Raw genomic sequence first — 22,497 nt, forward strand, 5'->3', positions numbered from 1 at the left:
CTTAAATTGACTCTTTTGTTTCAGACAGAATTTGCCTGTGGCTGACATTCAAAATCTGAATAGGTTTTTGTTAGAGTTAAGAACAAAATGCTGAAGATTATATAAATATCAGCCTTGCCAGAGAAGTGCAGTTGCCCCTTCAAAACAACCTGCCCAGCAAAATTTCATCCATTTATATAACCTTGACACAATGCCTCCCCATCCCAGGCAGAATTCTTTGTTCAGACCTCTGTGCCCCCACAGCACTGTGTCTCATTTGTCCCTGTGCCTTTGTACCTATCTTTTTATCCCAAACATCTGACTAAACGCCTGGTGTAGCATGAATGCTCTGTATAGTAACCTCTGGGCCCTTGTGGATTTAAGAGTTTCAACACCTCACAACTGTCTCCAAGGTTCACAGCACTTTATGCCTCCAGTTCTGAACCTGAACTAGCTTCCAGGTGGTGCGAGGGAGCCCAGGAGTCAGCTTAGCCTTCCGCCCAGCAGCTCCCTCAGGTCTGGGTTTGCTCTCCTTTATTTGGTCCCAAGTTTACAGCACTTGCTGTGAAATAATGAGAACTCTGTAACTTTGTGATAAATAGCCCTGAAAAGAGAGTATACTGCTAGGGTCATTCATTCCTTCATTCATTCATTCAGGTACTTTTCAGGTATTGGGGTAACATAAACAAAGCAGGGGCACCTGGATGGCTTAGTTTGTTAAGCGTCTGACTTTGGCTCAGGTCATGATCTCACAGTTCGTGAGTTTGAGACTGGGATCAAGCCCTGTGCTGACAGCATCGAGCCTGGAGCCTGCTTCAGATTTGGTGTCTCCCTCTCTCTCTGCCCCGGCCCCACCCCTGCTCACACTCTGTCTCTCTCAAAAATAAATAAACACTAAAAAAAAAAAACCAAAAACCAGACAAATTACTTGCCCTCAAGATGCTTACATTTCTGTGAGGGACACATACAATAAACAAAATTAATGTGTGGTTACAGAATGTTAAAAGTGAGATGCATTTAACATTATACATTCCTGTGACTCTGAAGCCGAACTGCCTGGGTCTGAGTACTGGCTCTGTCACTCATCAGCTTTGTGACCTCGGGTAAGTTACGTAACCCTCTCTGTGCCTCAGTTTCCTCCTCTGTAAAATAAAGATAATAAGATCTGCCCAAGCTTCCAAGTCCTCTTCTGCAAAAAGTCTCTGCAAACTGTAAAGCTCTGAACCAACAGAATTATTGTTTACTTCTCATTATAATTTTGTTATCATTTTAGGCCCACAGAGTTTTAATCCCAGCACTTCCAATTAATTTATAATGAAATAACCTCAAGTGTGGTCCCCAGACCAAGAGCATTAACATCACCTGGCAGCTTGTTAGAAATTGGCATGATGCTACAGTGTCAAGTTAATATAAGTAAAATATGTGAAACAGAGCCTGGCTCATAGAAAGCATACTACCTGGGTGTTAGCTTTCGTGACTATTAAGTAATGGAATGTGACCAAAAGTCACTCACTGTGGGAGGGCAAAGTCACTCGGGAGACATGGTCAGGGAAGGTAAGATTTGAATTGAGTTGGTTGGGAGGGAGGGATGAGAAGGCAGTAGGTAGGTGAGGAGTCTGGGGACAAGGACCCCAGGTAGGATGTGATGGTGCCTTAGGGGTGGGGTGGTGATGCTGGAGCCCTTGGTGCCCTTTCCCATGGGAACTGATTGGAGCCCTTTCCCCTGGGACTGCAACCCTAAAGGCAGTCCCTCTGTGTGGCTCCATGGATTCCCAAGGAACACTGGGGCCATCCTTTGGAGCCCATGTGGGCGTGAGGGGACAAAGGGCACCCCGACAGGAGGACCCCCTCCTCCGAGGGGCTTGGCGGCCTGGCCCCACAGCCCTGAGTCCTCAGCCCTGCAGGCCCCCCTACCAGCTCCCTCAACACAGTGACAGGCCCCTTCCTTCTCAGACAAGTTCCCAGAGGAAAGAGGGAGAGTGGCCACATGATGTCCCCATCACACCCTACCTTAGGTTGCTCCTTCCCATTATCCCAGGAATGCTGAAATTAAATTCCCACTGACTGTTAGGCAAATAATCCCCCAAAGTGAGACTCTCACGTAGCCTAAGAACTGATTCTAAAAACTTCCTTAAAAAACAAAAATACCAAAACCCAAACGACGACAACAACAACACGGAGTAACTAGATCAAATGGCCATAAGGTTGTCCTCTGATTCCAGGGTCATGTCCAGCAGCCCAGTCCTGCTTAGTTCAATTCATTCGGTTGAATCTCTGACCATAACCAGTGTTACTTACTGAATGTGGCTCTGAAACTGGCATTGTTGAGATCACCTGGCTCTTATACTAACACCTTGGGTGTTAGTGCTGGAGACAGCTGCTGGTATTGCTAATGTTTCCCACTCTCTCAGCACTCAGGAAACACCAGTCTGAGGCACCTGTTCTAGATCAGGGCTTCTCCAACTGCAGTGCATCTAGGAATTGTCTGCAAATCTTACTGGATGCAGGCTTGATTCAGTGGGTCTGGGGTGAGCCTGCAATTCTATAGTTCTAACAAGCTCCCAGGTGATGCCAATACTTCTGGTCTGGGGACCACACCTTGAGAGTATTTCTTTTCTTTTTTAAAAAAAATTTTTAATGTTATTTATTTTTGAGAGAGAGAGAGAATAGAGTGTGAGTGAGGGAGGGGCAGAGAGAGAGAGAGAGAGAGACAGAATCCAAAGCAGGCTCCAGGCTCTGAGCTGTCAGCACGGAGCCCATGAACCATGAGATCATGACCTGAGCCAAAGTCTGATGTTTAACCAACTGAGCCACCCAGGCACCCTGAGAGTATTTCATTATGAATGAATTGGGAGTACTGGGATTAAACCCCCCTGGGTCTAAAATGATAATGACAAAACTATAATAAGCAGTAAACAGTAATAGTTCTGGTGGTTCAAAGCTCCACAGTTTGTGAAGACTAGGCAGAAGAAGAGTTGGAAACTTAAGAAGGTAAGATTTGCCCAGGACAAATATCATGGGACACTGGATCCCCCAGTTCAGGTGGGGGGCACCTGCCTACATTCTGCTCATGTAAATCTGCCTTAAATGTGAAGTGCAGGGCAACCCCTGCAGGCCTAAAAGTGAGAACTGATCAAAGAAAACACAGGGAAAATTCCCTTTATTTTTTAATTATAAAAATGATTCATGCTTACTGCAAAAAAAAAAAAAAAAATTAGAAGGTAGAAAAAAAGTATAAAGAAGAACATTTAACAGAAAGAAAAAGCATAGCTAATATATTAGTGTGTGTCTGCCCAGTCTTTTTTCTTCTCTGCATACATATACATTTTTGCAAAAATGAGATCATACTGTATATGTATTGGTGTTTTATAGATGTTTTTTAATGTTTATTTATTTTGAGGGGGGTGGGGTAGGGGAGGGGGCAGAGAGAGAGAGGGAGAGAGAGAATCCCAAGCAGGCTCCACACTGGCAGCACAGAGTCCGATGCAGGGTTTGATCCTATGAACCGTGAGATCCTGACCTGATCTCAGGTCATTGAGAGTCAAATGCTTAACTGACTGAGCCACCCAGTCAGGCTATACATATAGTTGCCCCATACGTATTGTTTTATGATGCTTTTTTTCATTTAACATTCTATTGTGGGCATCTCAACAATCACTTAGAATAAATCTATAGCTTCATTTTTAAGGATTCCATTGTATTTCATTATACCAATTCATTTAACCAGTCCCTTGTTGATGGACATTCAGGTTTTTTCCAGTTCTTTGATACGATAAACACTGCTTCAGTAACATCATTTTATATGCAAGCTTTTGGCCATACTTGATATTTCCTTAAAATAAAAACCTAGGAGTGCAGTTAATGGTTCAAGAGGCACAGAGTGCAAATTCTGATAAGCTGGCCCTTAGCAAGGTGGTATCTGTCCCAGCTGTGCACGGGAAAGGAGATGTGTTCACCTGAGTGCACCCTGGGTATTTTTTTCCAACCTTTGCTAAAGTGATAAGTGAAACCAGTTTCTCATTGTTTTCATCTCTATTTCTTTGACTATTTATGAAATTTAACTCATTTTCATGTTTCTTGGCCATTTGACAACATCAACATTTTAACTAATATTTGCAAAACTGAAACCACAGCCACTTTTTTTAAGGCAGACATATTGAAAAATATTAAGAACCAATAATGTTCAATATTGAGGTTTTTATTACACAAAGTGCTCTGACAAATGCACAAAGGAGTAGTAAAATTATGGTTAATAACACAAACATATGGGTAAAGGTTCAAATCCCAGCTCTGCCACTTACACCCTGTGTGACCTTGCCAGGTTGCTTAAATCCTCTGAGCCTCAGATGATTAAAAATGGGCATTAAAATGGGCACAACATTTCAGGATGGTGGGAAGGAACAAAGGAGGCTGTATGAGAAGCACGTGACCCAATGAGTGATCAACAAATGGTTGTTTTTATTAATAGGGAAACACTGAAACTCTCCAAAAAATTAATGGACAAAGGATATGAACTAAAAGTCACAAGTAGGAAACACAGCCAATAAATAAGCACATGGGAAAATGTTTATCTCCTTTAATAATAGAGGAAATGCTAATTAACACAAGGTGCCACCTTCCCCTTCTTGAAATTACCAAAAACATTTTCAAGGATAATTCCTGATGCAGAGGAACGTGTGGTCAAACTGAGCTGCCCACATTTTGGCGGTTGTGTAATTCTTACCACGTTTGTGGAAAGCAATTTGGCAATATGTATCATCATGCAAACATGTTCACAACCTTTGACCTAGACATTTCCTAAGGAAGTAATTCAAAATATGGAAAAAGCTATCTGTACAATGATGCTTATGCCTGCATTGTTTATAATGGCGAGAAGAGCACGGTTTCTGTTTACATAAAGGGTAAAACCATAATAAAAAATACACACGGGGTGCGGGGGTGGGGGCGGCGTCAGGCCTTTTCGGTGAAGTAGTGTAATTTCTCTGTGTTAAAAAGGGACATATAGACACTTTAAGCCTCTAAATGATTTCTAAATCTCATTTTAATTCAGTTTAATGCATTTCTTTGGAAAAGCTTTTAGACCTCTACTAACAGTGGTCAGATTGATGGATTTAAGTATCTTCTTAAATCTGTTCATCCCCTGGTGGAGCTTGCGGTCATTTGAAACTAAGGAAAGAAAAAAAGGGGGTGCAGGGAAGTATTCTCTCATCTGTAAACTAGATTTTCAAATGTTTGGAGAAGGAAAGAAACCAAGCCAGTGTTGCGGCCTTCTTTCTCTGAGCCCCAGGCCATTACAACACAGACCCCATCGAGGGAGTGAGAAATCAGAACTGAAGGAGTCCTGGAGTGGTGAGTTTGGCTGCCTCTGTGTGTGAGCAGAGGAGGGATGAGTCACTTCCTCAGTCACATCCACATCTGTCTGTGCTTTGTGGTGCAGGAGATCCCCAACAACACCTCAGGAAGGCCCAGTCGTGCAGAGACAGCCAGTCCAAGCTGTGCCTGTAGCCACCTGGTCTTTGAATGGTGAGGGCTTCTCGCTGCTAAATTCCCAGGGTGGGTGGGAGCCGGTTCTGGTATAATAGCTCCAGTGAGAGTGGGCGTCAACTACTGGAACAGGTGCCAGAAGCCACTGGCCAAGTCACAGAATCACAGATCTCAGGGCTGGGCATGCCCAGCCTCCCTCCTGATTCACAAACCCTTCTAGCAGTGGCTCGAGTGAGGAGAGCATCAGAGTCATTGGGGAGATTTTTTGATCATGCACATGCCTCAACCTCACCTAGTATATCAGACTCACCAGGGCTGGAGCCCTAGTAGGAACACTTTTAAATCTGCTCAAGATTCTCCTAATTCCCTTGGTTAAGAATCAGGGCTGCGGAACACGAAGGGTGGTTTGTCCTGTAGGCTGCATTTGAACATTATCCACAGGGGAGATTATTGGGCACCATTATATAGCAACTTCTCATGATGAGTGAAAATCTTCCCTGTCCTTCCCTCTGTCCCCAGTCCCACTGGAAATAAGCCTAATCCCATGTATAGGGGTTTACTTCTCCCCATTCTTCAGCAAGAAATCTGGAGGTTACAAGCTGTAATTGTGCAAAAAAAAAAAGCTATAGATGTAAAATCCTAAGGAGAAATCCTTCGTGTTCTTAGAACTTTCTTTGGCTCGGGGCACCTGGGTGGCTTGGTCGGTTAAGCATCCGACTTCGGCTCAGGTCATGATCTCACCGTCTGTGAGTTCAAGCCCCACGTTGGGCTCTGTGCTGACAGCTCAGAGCCTGGACCCTGCTTCCGATTCTGTGTCTCCCTCTCTCTCTGCCCCTCCCCTGTTCATGCTCTGTCTCTCTCTGTCTCAAAAATAAATAAACGTTAAAAAAAAATTAAAAAAAAAAAAAAACTTTCTTTGGCTCAACTGTTAGGCCATATGGATTCAAAATCCTTTATTTGAAGCTTCTATCAGTTAGTGAGAGGCACCAACTCCAAGCTCAGGAGGTACTGTGGACTTCTGCCAAAGCTTGGCTAATTTACCTTCCAAAGGTCAAGAGTCAAGGAGGGAGGAGCAACCATTCCTTGTGGTTTAGCAACCACTATTACATGCACATAATAAGCTCTAATAGAAGCAGATGACAAGGTCTGAAGTTAGAAAGCATTCCGCCACGGGAATGGGCACTTGTCATAAGTGTTCTACTGAGTTTCCGCCCCCTGAAAAAGGAAACAGCATGCTGTTTGTGCTAAATATGACCATGCGTCATCTGGTGTGGACCATTATTTTAACTGACATGCCAGTCATCAGCTTTGACCCTCCTTTTAAATATAGGAGGCAATAGTGATGCCTACTCCCTGAGTCACCACAGGCCCACTATTTTTATTTATTGAGTTAAACCTAGATTTTGGGATTTTTTTTAGATTTTATTAAGTATAATAAAGATAGTTTGACATTTAAAAACCATTCTGATGAAGGATTCAAGGTACTAAATGTTTGTCTTTCAGATTCCTAGTCTAGAACTTCAGATACTCTTTACATACCAAGTCAAGGACCAATGTCCCAGACTAAATTTTCTGTTTTATCATGGACAAGAGGGAAGGAAAAACACAACCAAGTGCGAAATCAGATCTAACAATGCATCTAACGCTGGGGTGTGAAGTGGAGATACACATGATTTATAAATTGAAATCTTGGTAAACTACCTAATACTCCGAGGAATTAATTGAACAAAGGGCTATATATACTCTTTGCTCTTCTAAAAGATTTGATATCTCTCAGACAAGACATGTGCTTTATGAAGCTAGCTGGCCTTTGAGGGATATTTTTATATATATGCAGGTCAATGGTCTATATGCTACATATAAAATGCAAATCCCTTTGTGTTATGTCTGATGCAGGATTTGGGATTTAAGAGTCCACTTTAGCTACTCAGTCTTCTTGGAAAACTGTCTTCTCAAGTAGAATTGCCCTTAGCTCTTATGGTTGGCAAGAAGATTTTAAGCGCACAAAGAAGTTTAAAAGAGGCAGAAAAAGAAAGTCATGTGTTAGACTGAACTCACTTGAAAGAGATCCAAGTTTTCCACTTTGGAGAGCAGATGTTCAAATGCCCCGAAGGGGGAGGGTGGAGACAGAAAATGAGGTGTGAGAAAATATGTGACTCAGGAGGAGAGCATGTTTTTCCAAGGAGAGGGGAAGGGCCCAGCTCATCAGCCCCCAACCCCACCAACTCCAGAGCACAGTGGCTCTCTCCACAGAAGGCCGGCCTAGGCATAGGCCTAGGCATAGCTGGGTGTGCTGCATTTGCCAAGCAACTCCTAGGGCTCTCACCCCATCCTCGAGGGGATCAGCCTCATTTCTCACCAGCCACGTGCAGCAGATCTTGGGCACAGTGCCTTCCACACTAAGAATGAGCCACTTTCCCGGAGGGGCTATTACCATATTGCTGGGGCTGAGCAAGGGCTTTGTTAAGAATTGTGATTAACTAGAATTCCTTTGAAGGGGTTAGGATTTCTGTGAAGAAGGCAGGCAGAAGCTACAGCCAAGTCAGAGGGTGTTCTGGTAACTGAAATTGTAAGGCATCTTCCTGATGCCCCCTGGTGGCCTTGTACAGCTAAAGTTAACCCTACATGCTCCCTTAGCTTTTAGCCCCATACACACCGGACAAAATCCACCTTGCTGGGCTTTTTAGACACATTCAGCTTATACTTATGGAGCCAAAGCCACGGGACCTAATACTGCCATGTGGCACATCTTCTTCCCCTGATAAGAAGTGAATTTGAGGAGTGCCTGGGTAGCTCAGTCGGTTCAGTGTCTAACTCTTGATTTGGCTCTGGTCATGATCTCACAGTTTGTGAGATCGAGCCCCATGTTGGGCACTGCACTGAGCGTAGAGCCTACTTAAGATTCTCTCTCTCTCTCTCTCTCTCTCTCTCTCTCTCTCTTTCCCTCTCCCCTACTCATATGCACACACTCTCACTAAAATTAAAAAAAAGTCATTTAAAAAGAATTGAATTTGAGACGAGTATGAAGAAAACTCCAAATATAATTCCATACTTCAAATTTCTATATTGCATATGTGTGCATGATAATTAGATATTATCCTCTGGGGAACAAACCAGATTTACTTTCAACATCTGGTAGACCTGTTCTTACCAGGCCAAGTTGTCGCTGGGTGCAGTTTCTTATAGGGAAGCTCTCAGAAAGGCAGGCAGAAGGGATCTCTGTGTGGAGGACAACATGCCACGCCCGTATCATCCCAGTCTCTGATACAAGAAATTTAACATTTCAGTTTTACCGATACTCTCACGATCTCTATTAGAAGTATGTTAATAAAAAAAATAAATAAATAATAAAAAATAAATAAAAGAAATAAAAAAGAAGAAGTATGTTAAATGTTTATTGGATCTTATGCATCTTTTTTTAGGAAGGAAAATATGGAGAAAAAAGGGCACAGAAGGCCCAGCTGTGGAAGGTGTCCCACTGCCCTTCAAGAAAAGGCACTGCATGCAGACTCAATTCTCGGTAAGTTAAGGGGCCTGGTGCTGTGGGTGCTCTGTCTTCAAGGTCCCTCTCCAGGGGTCTGCCCACTGCAGGCAGACCATCTGCCACACCAAATAGCATTACCCAGACTAGGGTGTTACATATTGTGTTTTTTTGCAAACCGTAAAAAATTAATAATTAAATAGATTCAAACAGATCAAGTGTGGTCAGAGAGTGCGAAAGTGCCCACCTTTGTTTGTGTGGGAGCCACAGGACTCCATGCACTCAGTCGTGCAGTGGCCTTAGTTCTATGTGTCATCCTTGCAGCATGACCCATAATCTGCACCTGGTGAGCTCACAGGACGTGGGAGAGTTGCTGCCGACTTGTCCATAACATTTCCCAGAAGCAAAGAAAATGAGAGCTGGGAGGGGACCTGGAGAGCACCAGGGCATGGAATTCAATGATTTTTAGTCATAGGAGACTTCCTCCAAAGGTAGTTTAAGCAGAAAAACATCCCTGGCAGAACCGCCCTGGGTGAGGAAGAGGTGAGGCCAAGGCCTGCCTGTTCAGGCAGCTCCTGAGCATGAAAATCACCACCTGAGCCTAGTCTACCCTGTTTCTACGTGAGAAACCAGGTCTGGAGAGCTAAGGAGGCTTGTTTACATTCATACAAGCTGTTAGTCAAGAGCCTTTCCTTCAAGTCAGTATTTTTTTGCTGTGTCACATGGAGTTCTACTTCTTCTCTGCAGACGACTCATTTTTTTTTACTTTTTAAATGTTTATTTTTGAGAGACAGAGAGACAGAGAGTGAGCAGGAGAGGAGCGGAGAGAGAGGGAGACACAGAATCCAAAGCAGGCTTTAGGCTCTAAGCTGTTAGCACAGAGCCAATCGATGCTGGGCCTGAACCCATGAACCATGAGATGACCTGAGCCAAAGTCAGACGCTTAACTGACTGAGCCACCCAGGCGCCCACCTCCCTTTTTAAAATTTTTTAAATGTTTACTTATTTTTGAGAGAGAGAGAGAGAGAGAGAGAGAGCGCGCGCGCGCTTGCGCATGAGTGGGGGATGGGCAGAGAGAGAGAGGGAGACATGGAATATGAAGCAGGCTCCATGTTCTGAGCTGTCAACACAGAGCTCGACACCCGGGCTCAAAATCATGAATCGAGAGATCATGACCTGAGCCAAAGTTGGCCACTTAACCGACTGAGCCACCCAGGCGCCCAGATGATTCATTTTCTGATGGTAATAGTAATGTTTCATTGACTGAACACCTACTATATCAGATGCTGTCACAGAGCTTTCAGAATGTGATCAGAAGGCACTTGGGGGTCCCTGAGACCCTTTCAGGGGACCACGAGGTCCTCTCTTTCCCAGCTACATATCTGTGCAAAGCCAATACTGAAGGAGATTGAATGGAGGTGCAGCTATGTAATCCAGCCGCCTTCTATTAAGCCAGATATTCAAGACACTTGCCCAAACATAAAATACTGCCTCTTCTAATACTCTTCATTAAAAAAAAATAATAATAACCTCTTTGCATTAAAAACCTGTTATTTGGTGAGCATAAAATGAATTACTGTTGGTTTTAAATGACATAATAAATAAAATATTTTTATTTTTATTTATTTTTTTTTTTTTTCCTTTCTAATTTATTTTTTTTTTTTATTTTTTTTTTTTTGATTTTTATTTTTATTTATTTATTTATTTATTTATTTTTTAATATATGAAATTTACTGTCAAATTGGTTTCCATACAACACCCAGTGCTCATCCCAAAAGGTGCCCTCCTCAATACCCATCACCCACCCTGCCCTCCCTCCCACCCCCCATCAACCCTCAGTTTGTTCTCAGTTTTTAACAGTCTCTTATGCTTTGGCTCTCTCCCACTCTAACCTCTTTTTTTTTTTTTTTCCCTTCCCCTCCCCCATGGGTTTCTGTTACGTTTCTCAGGATCCACATAAGAGTGAAACCATATGGTATCTGTCTTTCTCTGTATGGCTTATTTCACTTAGCATCACACTCTCCAGTTCCATCCACGTTGCTACAAAAGGCCATATTTCATTCTTTCTCATTGCCACGTAGTATTCCATTGTGTATATAAACCACAATTTCTTTATCCATTCATCAGTTGATGGACATTTAGGCTCTTTCCATAATTTGGCGATTGTTGAGAGTGCTGCTATAAACATTGGGGTACAAGTGCCCCTATGCATCAGTACTCCTGTATCCCTTGGATAAATTCCTAGCAGTGCTATTGCTGGGTCATAGGGTAGGTCTATTTTTAATTTTCTGAGGAACCTCCACACTGCTTTCCAGAGCGGCTGCACCAATTTGCATTCCCACCAACAGTGCAAGAGGGTTCCCGTCTCTCCACATCCTCTCCAGCATCTATAGTCTCCTGATTTCTTCATTTTGGCCACTCTGACTGGCGTGAGGTGGTATCTGAGTGTGGTTTTGATTTGTATTTCCCTGATGAGGAGCGACGTTGAACATCTTTTCATGTGCCTGTTGGCCATCCGGATGTCTTCTTTAGAGAAGTGTCTATTCATGTTTTCTGCCCATTTCTTCACTGGGTTATTTGTTTTTCGGGTGTGGAGTTTGATGAGCTCTTTATAGATTTTGGATACTAGCCCTTTGTCCGATGTGTCATTTGCAAATATCTTTTCCCATTCCGTTGGTTGCCTTTTAGTTTTGTTGGTTGTTTCCTTTGCTGTGCAGAAGCTTTTTATCTTCATAAGGTCCCAGTAATTCACTTTTGCTTTTAATTCCCTTGCCTTTGGGGATGTGCCGAGTAAGAGATTGCTACGGCTGAGGTCAGAGAGGTCTTTTCCTGCTTTCTCCTCTAAGGTTTTGATGGTTTCCTGTCTCACATTCAGGTCCTTTATCCATTTTGAGTTTATTTTTGTGAATGGTGTGAGAAAGTGGTCTAGTTTCAACCTTCTGCATGTTGCTGTCCAGTTCTCCCAGCACCATTTGTTAAAGAGACTGTCTTTTTTCCATTGGATGTTCTTTCCTGCTTTGTCAAAAATGAGTTGGCCATACGTTTGTGGGTCTAGTTCTGGGGTTTCTATTCGATTCCATTGGTCTATGTGTCTGTTTTTATGCCAATACCATGCTGTCTTGATGATGACAGCTTTGTAGTAGAGGCTAAAGTCTGGGATTGTGATGCCTCCTGCTTTGGTCTTCTTCTTCAAAATTACTTTGGCTATTCGGGGCCTTTTGTGGTTCCATATGAATTTTAGGATTGCTTGTTCTAGTTTCGAGAAGAATGCTGGTGCAATTTTGATTGGGATTGCATTGAATGTGTAGATAGCTTTGGGTAGTATTGACATTTTGACAATATTTATTCTTCCAATCCATGAGCAGGGAATGTCTTTCCATTTCTTTATATCTTCTTCAATTACCTGCATAAGCTTTCTATAGTTTTCAGCATACAGATCTTTTACATCTTTGGTTAGATTTATTCCTAGGTATTTTATGCTTCTTGGTGCAATTGTGAATGGGATCAGCTTCTTTATTTGTCTTTCTGTTGCTTCATTGTTAGTGTATAAGAATGCAACTGATTTCTGTACATTGATTTTGTATCCTGCAACTTTGCTGAATTCATGTATCAGTTCTAGCAGACTTTTGGTGGAGTCTATCGGATTTTCCATGTATAATATCATGTCATCTGCAAAAAGCGAAAGCTTGACTTCATCTTTGCCAATTTGGATGCCTTTGATTTCCTTTTGTTGTCTGATTGCTGATGCTAGAACTTCCAGCACTATATTAAACAGCAGCGGTGAGAGTGGGCATCCCTGTCGTGTTCCTGATCTCAGGGAAAAAGCTCTCAGTTTTTCCCCATTGAGGATGATGTTAGCTGTGGGCTTTTCATAAATGGCTTTTATGATCTTTAAGTATGTTCCTTCTATCCCGACTTTCTCAAGGGTTTTTATTAAGAAAGGGTGCTGGATTTTGTCAAAGGCCTTTTCTGCATCGATTGACAGGATCATATGGTTCTTCTCTTTTTTTTTGTTAATGTGATGTATCACATTGATCGATTTGCGAATGTTGAACCAGCCCTGCATCCCAGGAATGAATCCCACTTGATCATGGTGAATAATTCTTTTTATATGCTGTTGAATTCGATTTGCTAGTATCTTATTGAGAATTTTTGCATCCATATTCATCAGGGATATTGGCCTGTAGTTCTCTTTTTTTACTGGGTCTCTGTCTGGTTTAGGAATCAAAGTAATACTGGCTTCATAGAATGAGTCTGGAAGTTTTCCTTCCCTTTCTATTTCTTGGAATAGCTTGAGAAGGATAGGTATTATCTCTGCTTTAAACGTCTGGTAGAACTCCCCTGGGAAGCCATCTGGTCCTGGACTCTTATTTGTTGGGAGATTTTTGATAACCGATTCAATTTCTTCGCTGGTTATGGGTCTGTTCAAGCTTTCTATTTCCTCCTGATTGAGTTTTGGAAGAGTATGGGTGTTTAGGAATTTGTCCATTTCTTCAAGGTTGTCCAATTTGTTGGCATATAATTTTTCATAGTATTCCCTGATAATTGTTTGTATCTCTGAGGGATTGGTTGTAATCATTCCATTTTCATTCATGATTTTATCTATTTGGGTCATCTCCCTTTTCTTTTTGAGAAGCCTGGCTAGAGGTTTGTCAATTTTGTTTATTTTTTCAAAAAACCAACTCTTGGTTTCGTTGATCTGCTCTACAGTTTTTTTAGATTCTATATTGTTTATTTCTGCTCTGATCTTTATGATTTCTCTTCTTCTGCTGGGTTTAGGCTGCCTTTGCTGTTCTGCTTCTATTTCCTTTAGGTGTGCTGTTAGATTTTGTATTTGGGATTTTTCTTGTTTCTTGAGATAGGCCTGGATTGCAATGTATTTTCCTCTCAGGACTGCCTTCGCTGCGTCCCAAAGAGTTTGGATTGTTGTATTTTCGTTTTCGTTTGTTTCCATATATTTTTTAATTTCTTCTCTAATTGCCTGGTTGACCCACTCATTCGTTAGTAGGGTGTTCTTTAACCTCCATGCTTTTGGAGGTTTTCCAGACTTTTTCCTGTGGTTGATTTCAAGCTTCATAGCATTGTGGTCTGAAAGTATGCATGGTATAATTTCAATTCTTGTAAACTTATGAAGGGCTGTTTTGTGACCCAGTATATGATCTATCTTGGAGAATGTTCCATGTGCACTCGAGAAGAAAGTATATTCTGTTGCTTTGGGATGCAGAGTTCTAAATATATCTGTCAAGTCCATCTGATCCAATGTATCATTCAGGGCCCTTGTTTCTTTATTGACTGTGTGTCTAGATGATCTATCCATTTCTGTAAGTGGGGTGTTAAAGTCCCCTGCAATGACCACATTCTTATCAATAAGGTTGCTTATGTTTATGAGTAACTGTTTTATATATCTGGGGGCTCCGGTATTTGGCGCATAGACATTTATAATTGTTAGCTCTTCCTGATGGATAGACCCTGTAATTATTATATAATGCCCTTCTTCATCTCTTGTTACAGCCTTTAATTTAAAGTCTAGTTTGTCTGATATATGTATGGCTACTCCAGCTTTCTTTTGGCTTCCAGTAGCATGATAAATAGTTCTCCATCCCCTCACTCTCAATCTAAAGGTGTCCTCAGATCTAAAATGAGTCTCTTGTAGACAGCAAATAGATGGGTCTTGTTTTTTTATCCATTCTGATACCCTATGTCTTTTGGTTGGCGCATTTAATCCATTTACATTCAGTGTTATTATAGAAAGATACGGGTTTAGAGTCATTGTGATGTCTGTATGTTTTATGCTTGTAGTGATGTCTCTGGTACTTTGTCTCACAGGATCCCCCTTAGGATCTCTTGTAGGGCTGGTTTCGTGGTGACAAATTCCTTCAGTTTTTGTTTGTTTGGGAAGACCTTTATCTCTCCTTCTATTCTAAATGACAGACTTGCTGGATAAAGGATTCTCGGCTGCATATTTTTTCTGTTTAGCACACTGAAGATATCGTGCCAAGCCTTTCTGGCCTGCCAAGTTTCAAAGGAGAGATCAGTCACGAGTCTTATAGGTCTCCCTTTATATGTGAGGGCACGTTTATCCCTTGCTGCTTTCAGAATTTTCTCTTTATCCTTGTATTTTGCCAGTTTCACTATGATATGTCGTGCAGAAGATCGATTCAAGTTACGTCTGAAGGGAGTTCTCTGTGCCTCTTGGATTTCAATGCCTTTTTCCTTCCCCAGTTCAGGGAAGTTCTCAGCTATAATTTCTTCAAGTACCCCTTCAGCACCTTTCCCTCTCTCTTCCTCCTCTGGGATACCAATTATGCGTATATTATTTCTTTTTAGTGTATCACTTAGTTCTCTAATTTTCCCCTCATACTCCTGGATTTTTTTATCTCTCTTTCTTTCAGCTTCCTCTTTCTCCATAACTTTATCTTCTAGTTCACCTATTCTCTCCTCTGCCTCTTCAATCCGAGCCGTCGTGGTTTCCATTTTGTTTTGCATTTCGTTTAAAGCGTTTTTCAGGTCCTCGTGACTGTTCCTTAGTCCCTTGATCTCTGTAGCAAGAGATTCTCTGCTGTCCTGTATACTGTTTTCAAGCCCAGCGATTAATTTTATGACTATTATTCTAAATTCACTTTCTGTTATATTATTTAAATCCTTTTTGATCAGTTCATTAGCTGTTGTTATTTCCTGGAGATTCTTCTGAGGGGAATTCTTCCGTTTGGTCATTTTGGACAGTCCCTGGAGTGGTGAGGACCCGCAGGGCACTTCCCCCGTGCTGTGGTGTATAACTGGAGTTGGTGGGCGGGGCTGCAGTCCGACCTGATGTCTGCCCCCAGCCCACCGCTGGGGCCACAGTCAGACTGGTGTGTGCCTTCTCTTCCCCTCTCCTAGGGGCGGGATTCACTGTGGGGTGGTGTGGCCCGTCTGGTCTACTTGCACACTGCCAGCCTTGTGGTGCTGGGGAGCTGGCGTATTAGCTGGGGTGGGTAGGCAAGGTGCACGGGGGCGGGAGGGGCAGGCTTAGCTCGCTTCTCCTTAGGTGATCCACTTCAGGAGGGGCCCTGTGGCAGCGGGAGGGAGTCAGATCCGCTGCCGGAGGTTTGGCTCCGCAGAAGCACAGAGTTGGGTGTTTGCGCGGAGCGAGCAAGTTCCCTGGCAGGAACTGGTTCTCTTTGGGATTTTGGCTGGGGGATGGGCGGGGGAGATGGCGCTGGCGAGCGCCTTTGTTCCCCGCCAAGCTGAGCTCTGCCGTCCGGGGGCTCAGCAGCTCTCCCTCCCTTTGTCCTCCAGCCTTCCCGCTTTCTGAGCAGAGCTGTTAACTTCTGACCTCCCAGACGCTAAGTCGCGCTTGCTGTCGGAACACAGTCCGTCCGGCCCCTCCGCTTTTGCCAGCCCGACTCGGGGGCTCTGCTTGGCCGGCGAGCCGCCCCTCCGCCCCGGCTCCCTCCCGCCAGTCCGTGGAGCGCGCACCGCCTCGCCGCCCTTCCTACCCTCTTCCGTGGGCCTCTCGTCTGCGCTTGGCTCCGGAGACTCCGTTCTGCTAATCCTCTGGCGGTTTTCTGGGTTCTTTAGGCAGGTGTAGGTGGAATCTAAGTGATCAGCAGGACGCGCGGTGAGCCCAGCGTCCTCCTACGCCGCCATCTTCCGGAACTCCTCTAAATAAAATATTTTTAAATGCCTCAGTTTAAAATTCTATTAAAAAAGAAAAAGCCTTGGGGTGGCTGGGTGGCTCAGTCAGTTAAGCATCTGACTCTTTATCTCAGTTCAGGTCTTCATCTAAGGGTCATGAGTTCAAGCCCTGCATTGAGCTTCACACCCAGCATGGAGCGTACTTAAAAAATAATAATAATAAAAATAAATAAAGAAAAAAAACTTAAAGCCCTAGGACTGTCCATTCAGTCTTGGGAAAATTTGAATGATTCTGCACAAGCAAAAATGACTTGAAATTTATAAATAGGTACCTCTATACCAGTCCATCATCAACTGACTGTTGTATAATAGCTCTTCTCCAATACAGGGGGAGATTTTTCACCACAGGTATAAAAAAGGGTGCATATTATGATATATGATAGATAAAAACTGTAATAAGCAGAAGCTCTTTAAGGTCCTCAATTTTAAGAGTGTAAAAGGGTTCTGAAAGAAAAAAAAATTGAGAACTGCTGACATAGTGTATAACATTTAGCTATCCTTATACCCCTGTAAGTAGGAATTATGATTTTTATTTTACAGATAAGGAAATGGAGACTCAAAGAAATTTAATGACTTGCCAGTCAAAGAGCAGTTGTATTATCTACTGCTGTGTAATGCAGTATCCCAAAACTTAATGGTTCAAAACAAAAAACATTTTCTATCTCATAATTCCTATGGGTCAGGAATTTGGGGGCAGCTTAGCTGGGTGAATCAGGCTCAGGTTCTCTCATGAGGCTATGGTCAAGATGTTGGCCAATACTGCCATCATATGAAGGCTTGACTGGACTGGAGAATCTGCTTCTAAGATGGTTCACTCACGTGGCCATTGGCAGGAGGTCTTAGTTCCTCATCATGTGGGCATTTCCAGTAGGTTGCTTGAGTGTCATTATGACATGGCAGCCAAGTGATCTAGGTCTTTTATGACCTAGTTTTGGAAGTTATACACCATCACTACCACTTTATCTGTGAGAAGCAAGTCACTAAGTCCAGTCCACACTCAAGGAGAGTGGAATTATGCTATACCTTTTGAAGAACATATAAAAGAATTTGTGGACATATTTTCAACCATCACAGCTAACTAGCGGTAGACCCAGACTGCAAACTCAGGTCTGTCTGAACCTCATACTGTTGTAATTTCCTTGAGCTCTGGATTGAGAAGGAATTCAATGACTATTGACTGACTGAGATTTGGAGGGGTGGGGTAGGAAAACCATCCCTAGAGCTCATTCCATTTATGACTTACTCTTTGAAAGATAATGTTACAAAGGAGCGTAATCACGAGAGAAGCAAGGCAGGTAGCCCTGACAGATGCTTTGTCACTCAGCCTCATCTCTCCTGGAACTGAGATGTTGTTTGAACACCCAAGCCTGTGTGCTTACCTATCCGGCCCAGGATCTCATGTTCTGGTCTTATCTGGAAGTCTCCACTGCCCACAGCCTGCCAGGTTCTAGACCGGTACCACACACACACACACACTCTATTACTAGCCCCTCTTTGGCAGAGATGAGGGCAAAGCTATAATTCAGTTTCCCATATCAGCTCATGAATTTGATGTAGAGTAAAACCATCTTTTCAATTGTCTGGATGACAAAACACAAGTTCTTGGCCAAAACAGGGTCTGAGAAGAGAATGTGGGTGTGTCAGGGCGAATCAGGAAAAATACCAATCTTGCGTTTGTAGTTAATTCAGGGGGTCAAATTCTCACAGACACATCAGTTCAGCAGGCCTTCACTAAACACCTACATGTGCTAGGAAAACCTTGAGACTTTCCTATCAGATTTGTTACTTCTGAAAACATCTCTCAGTTGTCATAAGGGGATTCCAAATGCCATCCTGAGGCTGGTGACTCCCAGGCTGGGACTCCCCTTGGTAATGCAGCTGGGGAAGTTGAACACTTCTGCACCTAATGCATACCTCCCGTGATTAGAGCTCTACTTTCCACACACTCTATGACTATAATGAAGAAACTCACCTGTCCTTTGTGTAACTTGGGATTTTTCAGGTTCTGATACAGGCCACAGCTGCTATTCTGCTCCTGGGACCGGACTGCTGACTGATAAATGTCAGAACTGCAGCACCAAGAGTCATAATTGTGGAAGAAACTGTGGCAAAAAACCACCTGAAGGTGAGTGAGACTTAGGGGACTTAGAAGGAAGGCATAAGTGGGGACAGCTGTTGTTCCCAGGCAGTGAGTTGTATTTCTCTTTTCTTTTTAGAATTTCATTATAGATACAACACCCCAGGAGAGAATTACTTATATCATAGTGAAAGAAGCAACTTTGTCCAGCTCTGCTTTTTAAATGAAAATAAAAATTCTTCATCTTGTAAGTACATCTGCTGCATGATCTCATCTTTGTAAACAACCTGGTCTCCCAGGCGTGGGGGACCCACATCACACCAGCCACTGCTTCTGTTTGGGGAGGCCCTGCCCTCTCTAGTGTGCTGTCTGGATTTCTAGTACTCATCTGATGCTCCCACATCCTGGATGGCAAAAGGCTGGGCCAGGGCTGGGAGATAAGAAATCTTAGCAATAAAGGACTCTAAAAGTTTTTAAGGGCTAACTCAGTGTAAGTTGGTAACAAATTGCAAATATTTGCTAAACAAATGACCAACTAAATAATTGCCATTTTTGCTATTCAGGAGTGGTCAAAACCTTAAATATATCCCTACTGAAAGTCAGCATGTAAAATAATAGACTATTTTTACACTCCTTAAACATCATATTGCTAATTTCAATTAGCAATTTGGAAAAAACTAAAATCCCACATTTATTTATAAAGATGAATAAAACATGCCCCCCACCCAAGGAGTTCACAATCTCTTAAGAGGAACTCATACCCAAATAAGGAAAGTTCATGGCAAAACGTGGTGCTAGAATTAACAAAGTCAGAGTGTGCTAAGGGAACAAAAAAGGAGGGAAGGACCTGTTCCTTGTTGTGCTTCTGAATGACAGTCATATCTGGTTCTTTGACACCCTCTCCTTGTGGGAAAGTTCATACCTCCAGAGCTCTTTCTCTCCTGAGTGACAAGGCGTCAGGGAGAATGTTTCTTATCTTTCACAATTGCCAATTTCCAAGACGAAAGAATGCCATTTACCTGATTGAACTCAGCTGGTGAGTCCCCTACACCGCCATCCCCCAGCTGCTAAATCCTCCAACTGGATGTATTCTCTCAAGATGACAGCCACTAAAACTGCAGAAGCAACAGGGCTAATTTCTTTATCATCTCCCTGGCCTTTGAGTCTATAGCCCATGGGACTTGTTATTCTGATATATGAGGGCATGAGGGAATCAACTATGTCATCTGAAGTGTGACCTTGAACTACATTAGTAAATGTATAGTGGCTAAGAGGGTAGATTCATAGGGAGGCATATTTGCTCAATGTTGAAAAGAACCTTTCAGAAACTGGAATGGAGTGGGCTGTTGTAGGAGGACGTGAGCCCCATCTGTAGAGATGTCTCTACAGATCCCATCCAGAGCCAATGTACTTTGTCAGGATGTTGCAAATCTGTGGACTGGACTAGAATCAGAACTGATGACGCTATGGTCCTTCCCAACTCTGAGTTTCTATGTTTCAAATAAAATCCAAAATTATATTTGGAGACTAGCAAAGGATTAAGACTGAACTCATTTGTGCCTCTGCTCATCAGGACTTACATTTGGGTGGTCAGCATGATTAATTTGGACTTTCTAGCTTCTACCTTCCATGTCTTAGGGACAGTATTTCCCAGATCGCTTGTCAAATGGGACCCTCCTGAGGGGGAGTGAAACCTAGCTACCAGAGACTGATGAATAAGATAGAAGACGTGGAAGGAGACCCAGCAACAGAGAAGGCAGATTTATTGGCTGTTGGCCATTGACTCTTCTCCTTTCCTTTCCCTGGCTTTATTATCATCTTCCATGGTGACTTTCTTACATTGATCTTCTCTGTTTAGTCTCTATTTTCTGGAGTTGTCTTAGTAACATAATTTAGTTTTTGACTCCCCAGAATCCTTGCACCTGAATTTGAAGACTTCCAGGAATCCATTTGGTCCATGCTCTTGAAAGGGATTATCCCTCCACTTGTCAGATGAAGTAGCTGAGTCCACAGAAGTTGGACAGCATGCCCAGGTGTCACAGAGTTAGCACCCAGGGAACCTAAATCCAGACTCCTGGTCTCTTGTCTACTGAAAAAAATCCTTTTAAAGGGGCATCTGGGTGGTTCAGTCAATTAAGTGTCTGACTCTTGATCTCAGGGTTGTGAGCTCGGGCTCCACATAGAGCACCATGCTGGGTGTGGAGCCTACTTAAAAAAAAAAGTCGATTTTTTTTTTTTCTTTTTTAGAATTTAATGACTATTCTAAGATATCAATTATTTCCAAATAAATTAATAGATTCAACATAATCACAGAATTTTAGAGATGATCAAGGAGTGCAAAGACTACCCCCAATAACCATTTTGCTCTCCGCAGGTAAGAATTCTGAGAGTTTTAGTTTTTATTTTTTCAGTGCAGAAAGAATTCAGTATATTTATCTATTTTTTAAAATTTATATATTGTTTAATTTACATCCAAGTTAGTTAGCATATAGTGCAACAATTTCAGGAGTAGATTCCTTAAGCCCCTTACCCATTTAGCCCATCACCCCTCCCACAACCCCTCCAGCAACCCTGTTTGTTCTCTATATTTAAGAGTCTCTTATGTTTTGTCTCCATGTTTTTATTTTTGCTTCCCTTCCCTTATGTTCATCTGTTTAGTATCTTAAAATTCCTCATATGAGTGAAGTCATATGATATGTCTTTCTCTAATTTTGCTTAGCATAATACCCTCCAGCTCCATCCACATAGTTGCAAATGGCAAGGTTTCATTCTTTTTGATTGCCAAGTAATACTCCTTTGTAGATATATACCACATCTTCTTTATCCATTCATCCATCAATGGACACTAGGGCTCCTTCCATCAATGGACACTAGGGCTCCTTTCATAGTTTGGCAATTGTCGATAGCACTGCTATAAACATTGGGGTGCATGTGCCCCTTCGAAACAATACACATGTATCCCTTGGGCAAATACCTAGTAGTGCAATTGCTGGGTTGTAGAGTAGTTCTATTTTTAATTTTCTGAGGAACCTCCATACTGTTTTCCAGAGTGGCTGCACCAGTTTGCATTCCCATCAGCAGTGCAAAAGAGATCCTCTTTCTCCGCATCCTCACCAACATCTGTTGTTGCCTGAGTTGTTAATGTTAGCCATTCTGACAGGTGTGAGGTGGTATCTTGTGGTTTTGGATTTCCCTGATGATGAGTGATGTTGAGCATTTTTTTCATGTGTTGGTTGGCTATCTGGAAGACACTTTGGAAAAGTGTCTATTCATATCTTTTGCCCATTTCTTCACTGGGTTGTTTCTTGGGTGTTGACTTTGACAAGTTCTTTATAAAGTTTGGATACTAACCCTTTATCTGATATGTCGTTTGCAAATATCTTCTCCCATTCTGTCAGTTGCCTTTTAGTTTTGCTGAGTGTTTCCTTTGCTGTGCAGAAATTTTTATTTTGATGAGGTCCCAATAGTTCATTTTTGCTTTTGTTTCCTTTGCCCCTGGAGACGTGTTGAGTAAGAAGTTGCTGCAGCCAAAGTCAAAAGAGGTTTTTGCCTGCTTTCTCCTTGAGGATTTTGATGGCTTCCTGTCTTACATTTAGGTCTTCCATCCATTTTGAGTTTATTTGTGTGGATGGTGTAATAAAGTGGTCCAGGATCATTTTTCTGCATGTTGCTGTCCAGTTTTCCCAGCACCATTTGCTGAAGAGTGTCTTTATTCCATTCGATATTCTTTCCTGCTTTGTCAAAGATTAGTTGACCATATGTTTGTGGGTCCATTTCTGGGTTCTCTATTTTGTTCCAT

At 42.6% G+C, this 22,497-nt stretch overlaps 1 protein-coding gene and 1 long non-coding RNA gene across 3 annotated transcripts in view; one reads left to right on the forward strand and one right to left on the reverse strand.

Annotated features, from left to right (window-relative positions):
• Positions 1-17,488, reverse strand: part of LOC131504264 (uncharacterized) — a 32,623-nt gene extending 15,135 nt beyond the window's left edge. The window contains exons 1-4 of one of the 2 annotated variants that reach the window (XR_009257890.1): positions 17,441-17,488; positions 16,894-17,065; positions 9,192-9,375; positions 8,615-8,724 (exon numbers count right to left, since the gene is read on the reverse strand). This is a non-coding gene — a long non-coding RNA (uncharacterized LOC131504264). Of the gene's footprint in view, positions 1-8,484; positions 8,725-9,191; positions 9,376-16,893; positions 17,066-17,440 lie in introns of those variants that run through there. The other variant, XR_009257889.1, reaches the window with a different exon arrangement.
• AKNAD1 (AKNA domain containing 1) overlaps positions 1-22,497 on the forward strand; it is a 47,983-nt gene that overhangs the window by 20,973 nt on the left and 4,513 nt on the right. The window contains 4 exon segments of the mRNA XM_058716339.1: positions 5,417-5,502; positions 8,886-8,983; positions 18,624-18,746; positions 18,838-18,945. Of these exon segments, the coding sequence (XP_058572322.1) occupies positions 5,417-5,502; positions 8,886-8,983; positions 18,624-18,746; positions 18,838-18,945 (415 nt within the window).

This window comes from Neofelis nebulosa, chromosome 2, assembly GCF_028018385.1.
Source record: "Neofelis nebulosa isolate mNeoNeb1 chromosome 2, mNeoNeb1.pri, whole genome shotgun sequence".
In the NCBI taxonomy this organism is placed as follows: domain Eukaryota; kingdom Metazoa; phylum Chordata; class Mammalia; order Carnivora; family Felidae; genus Neofelis; species Neofelis nebulosa.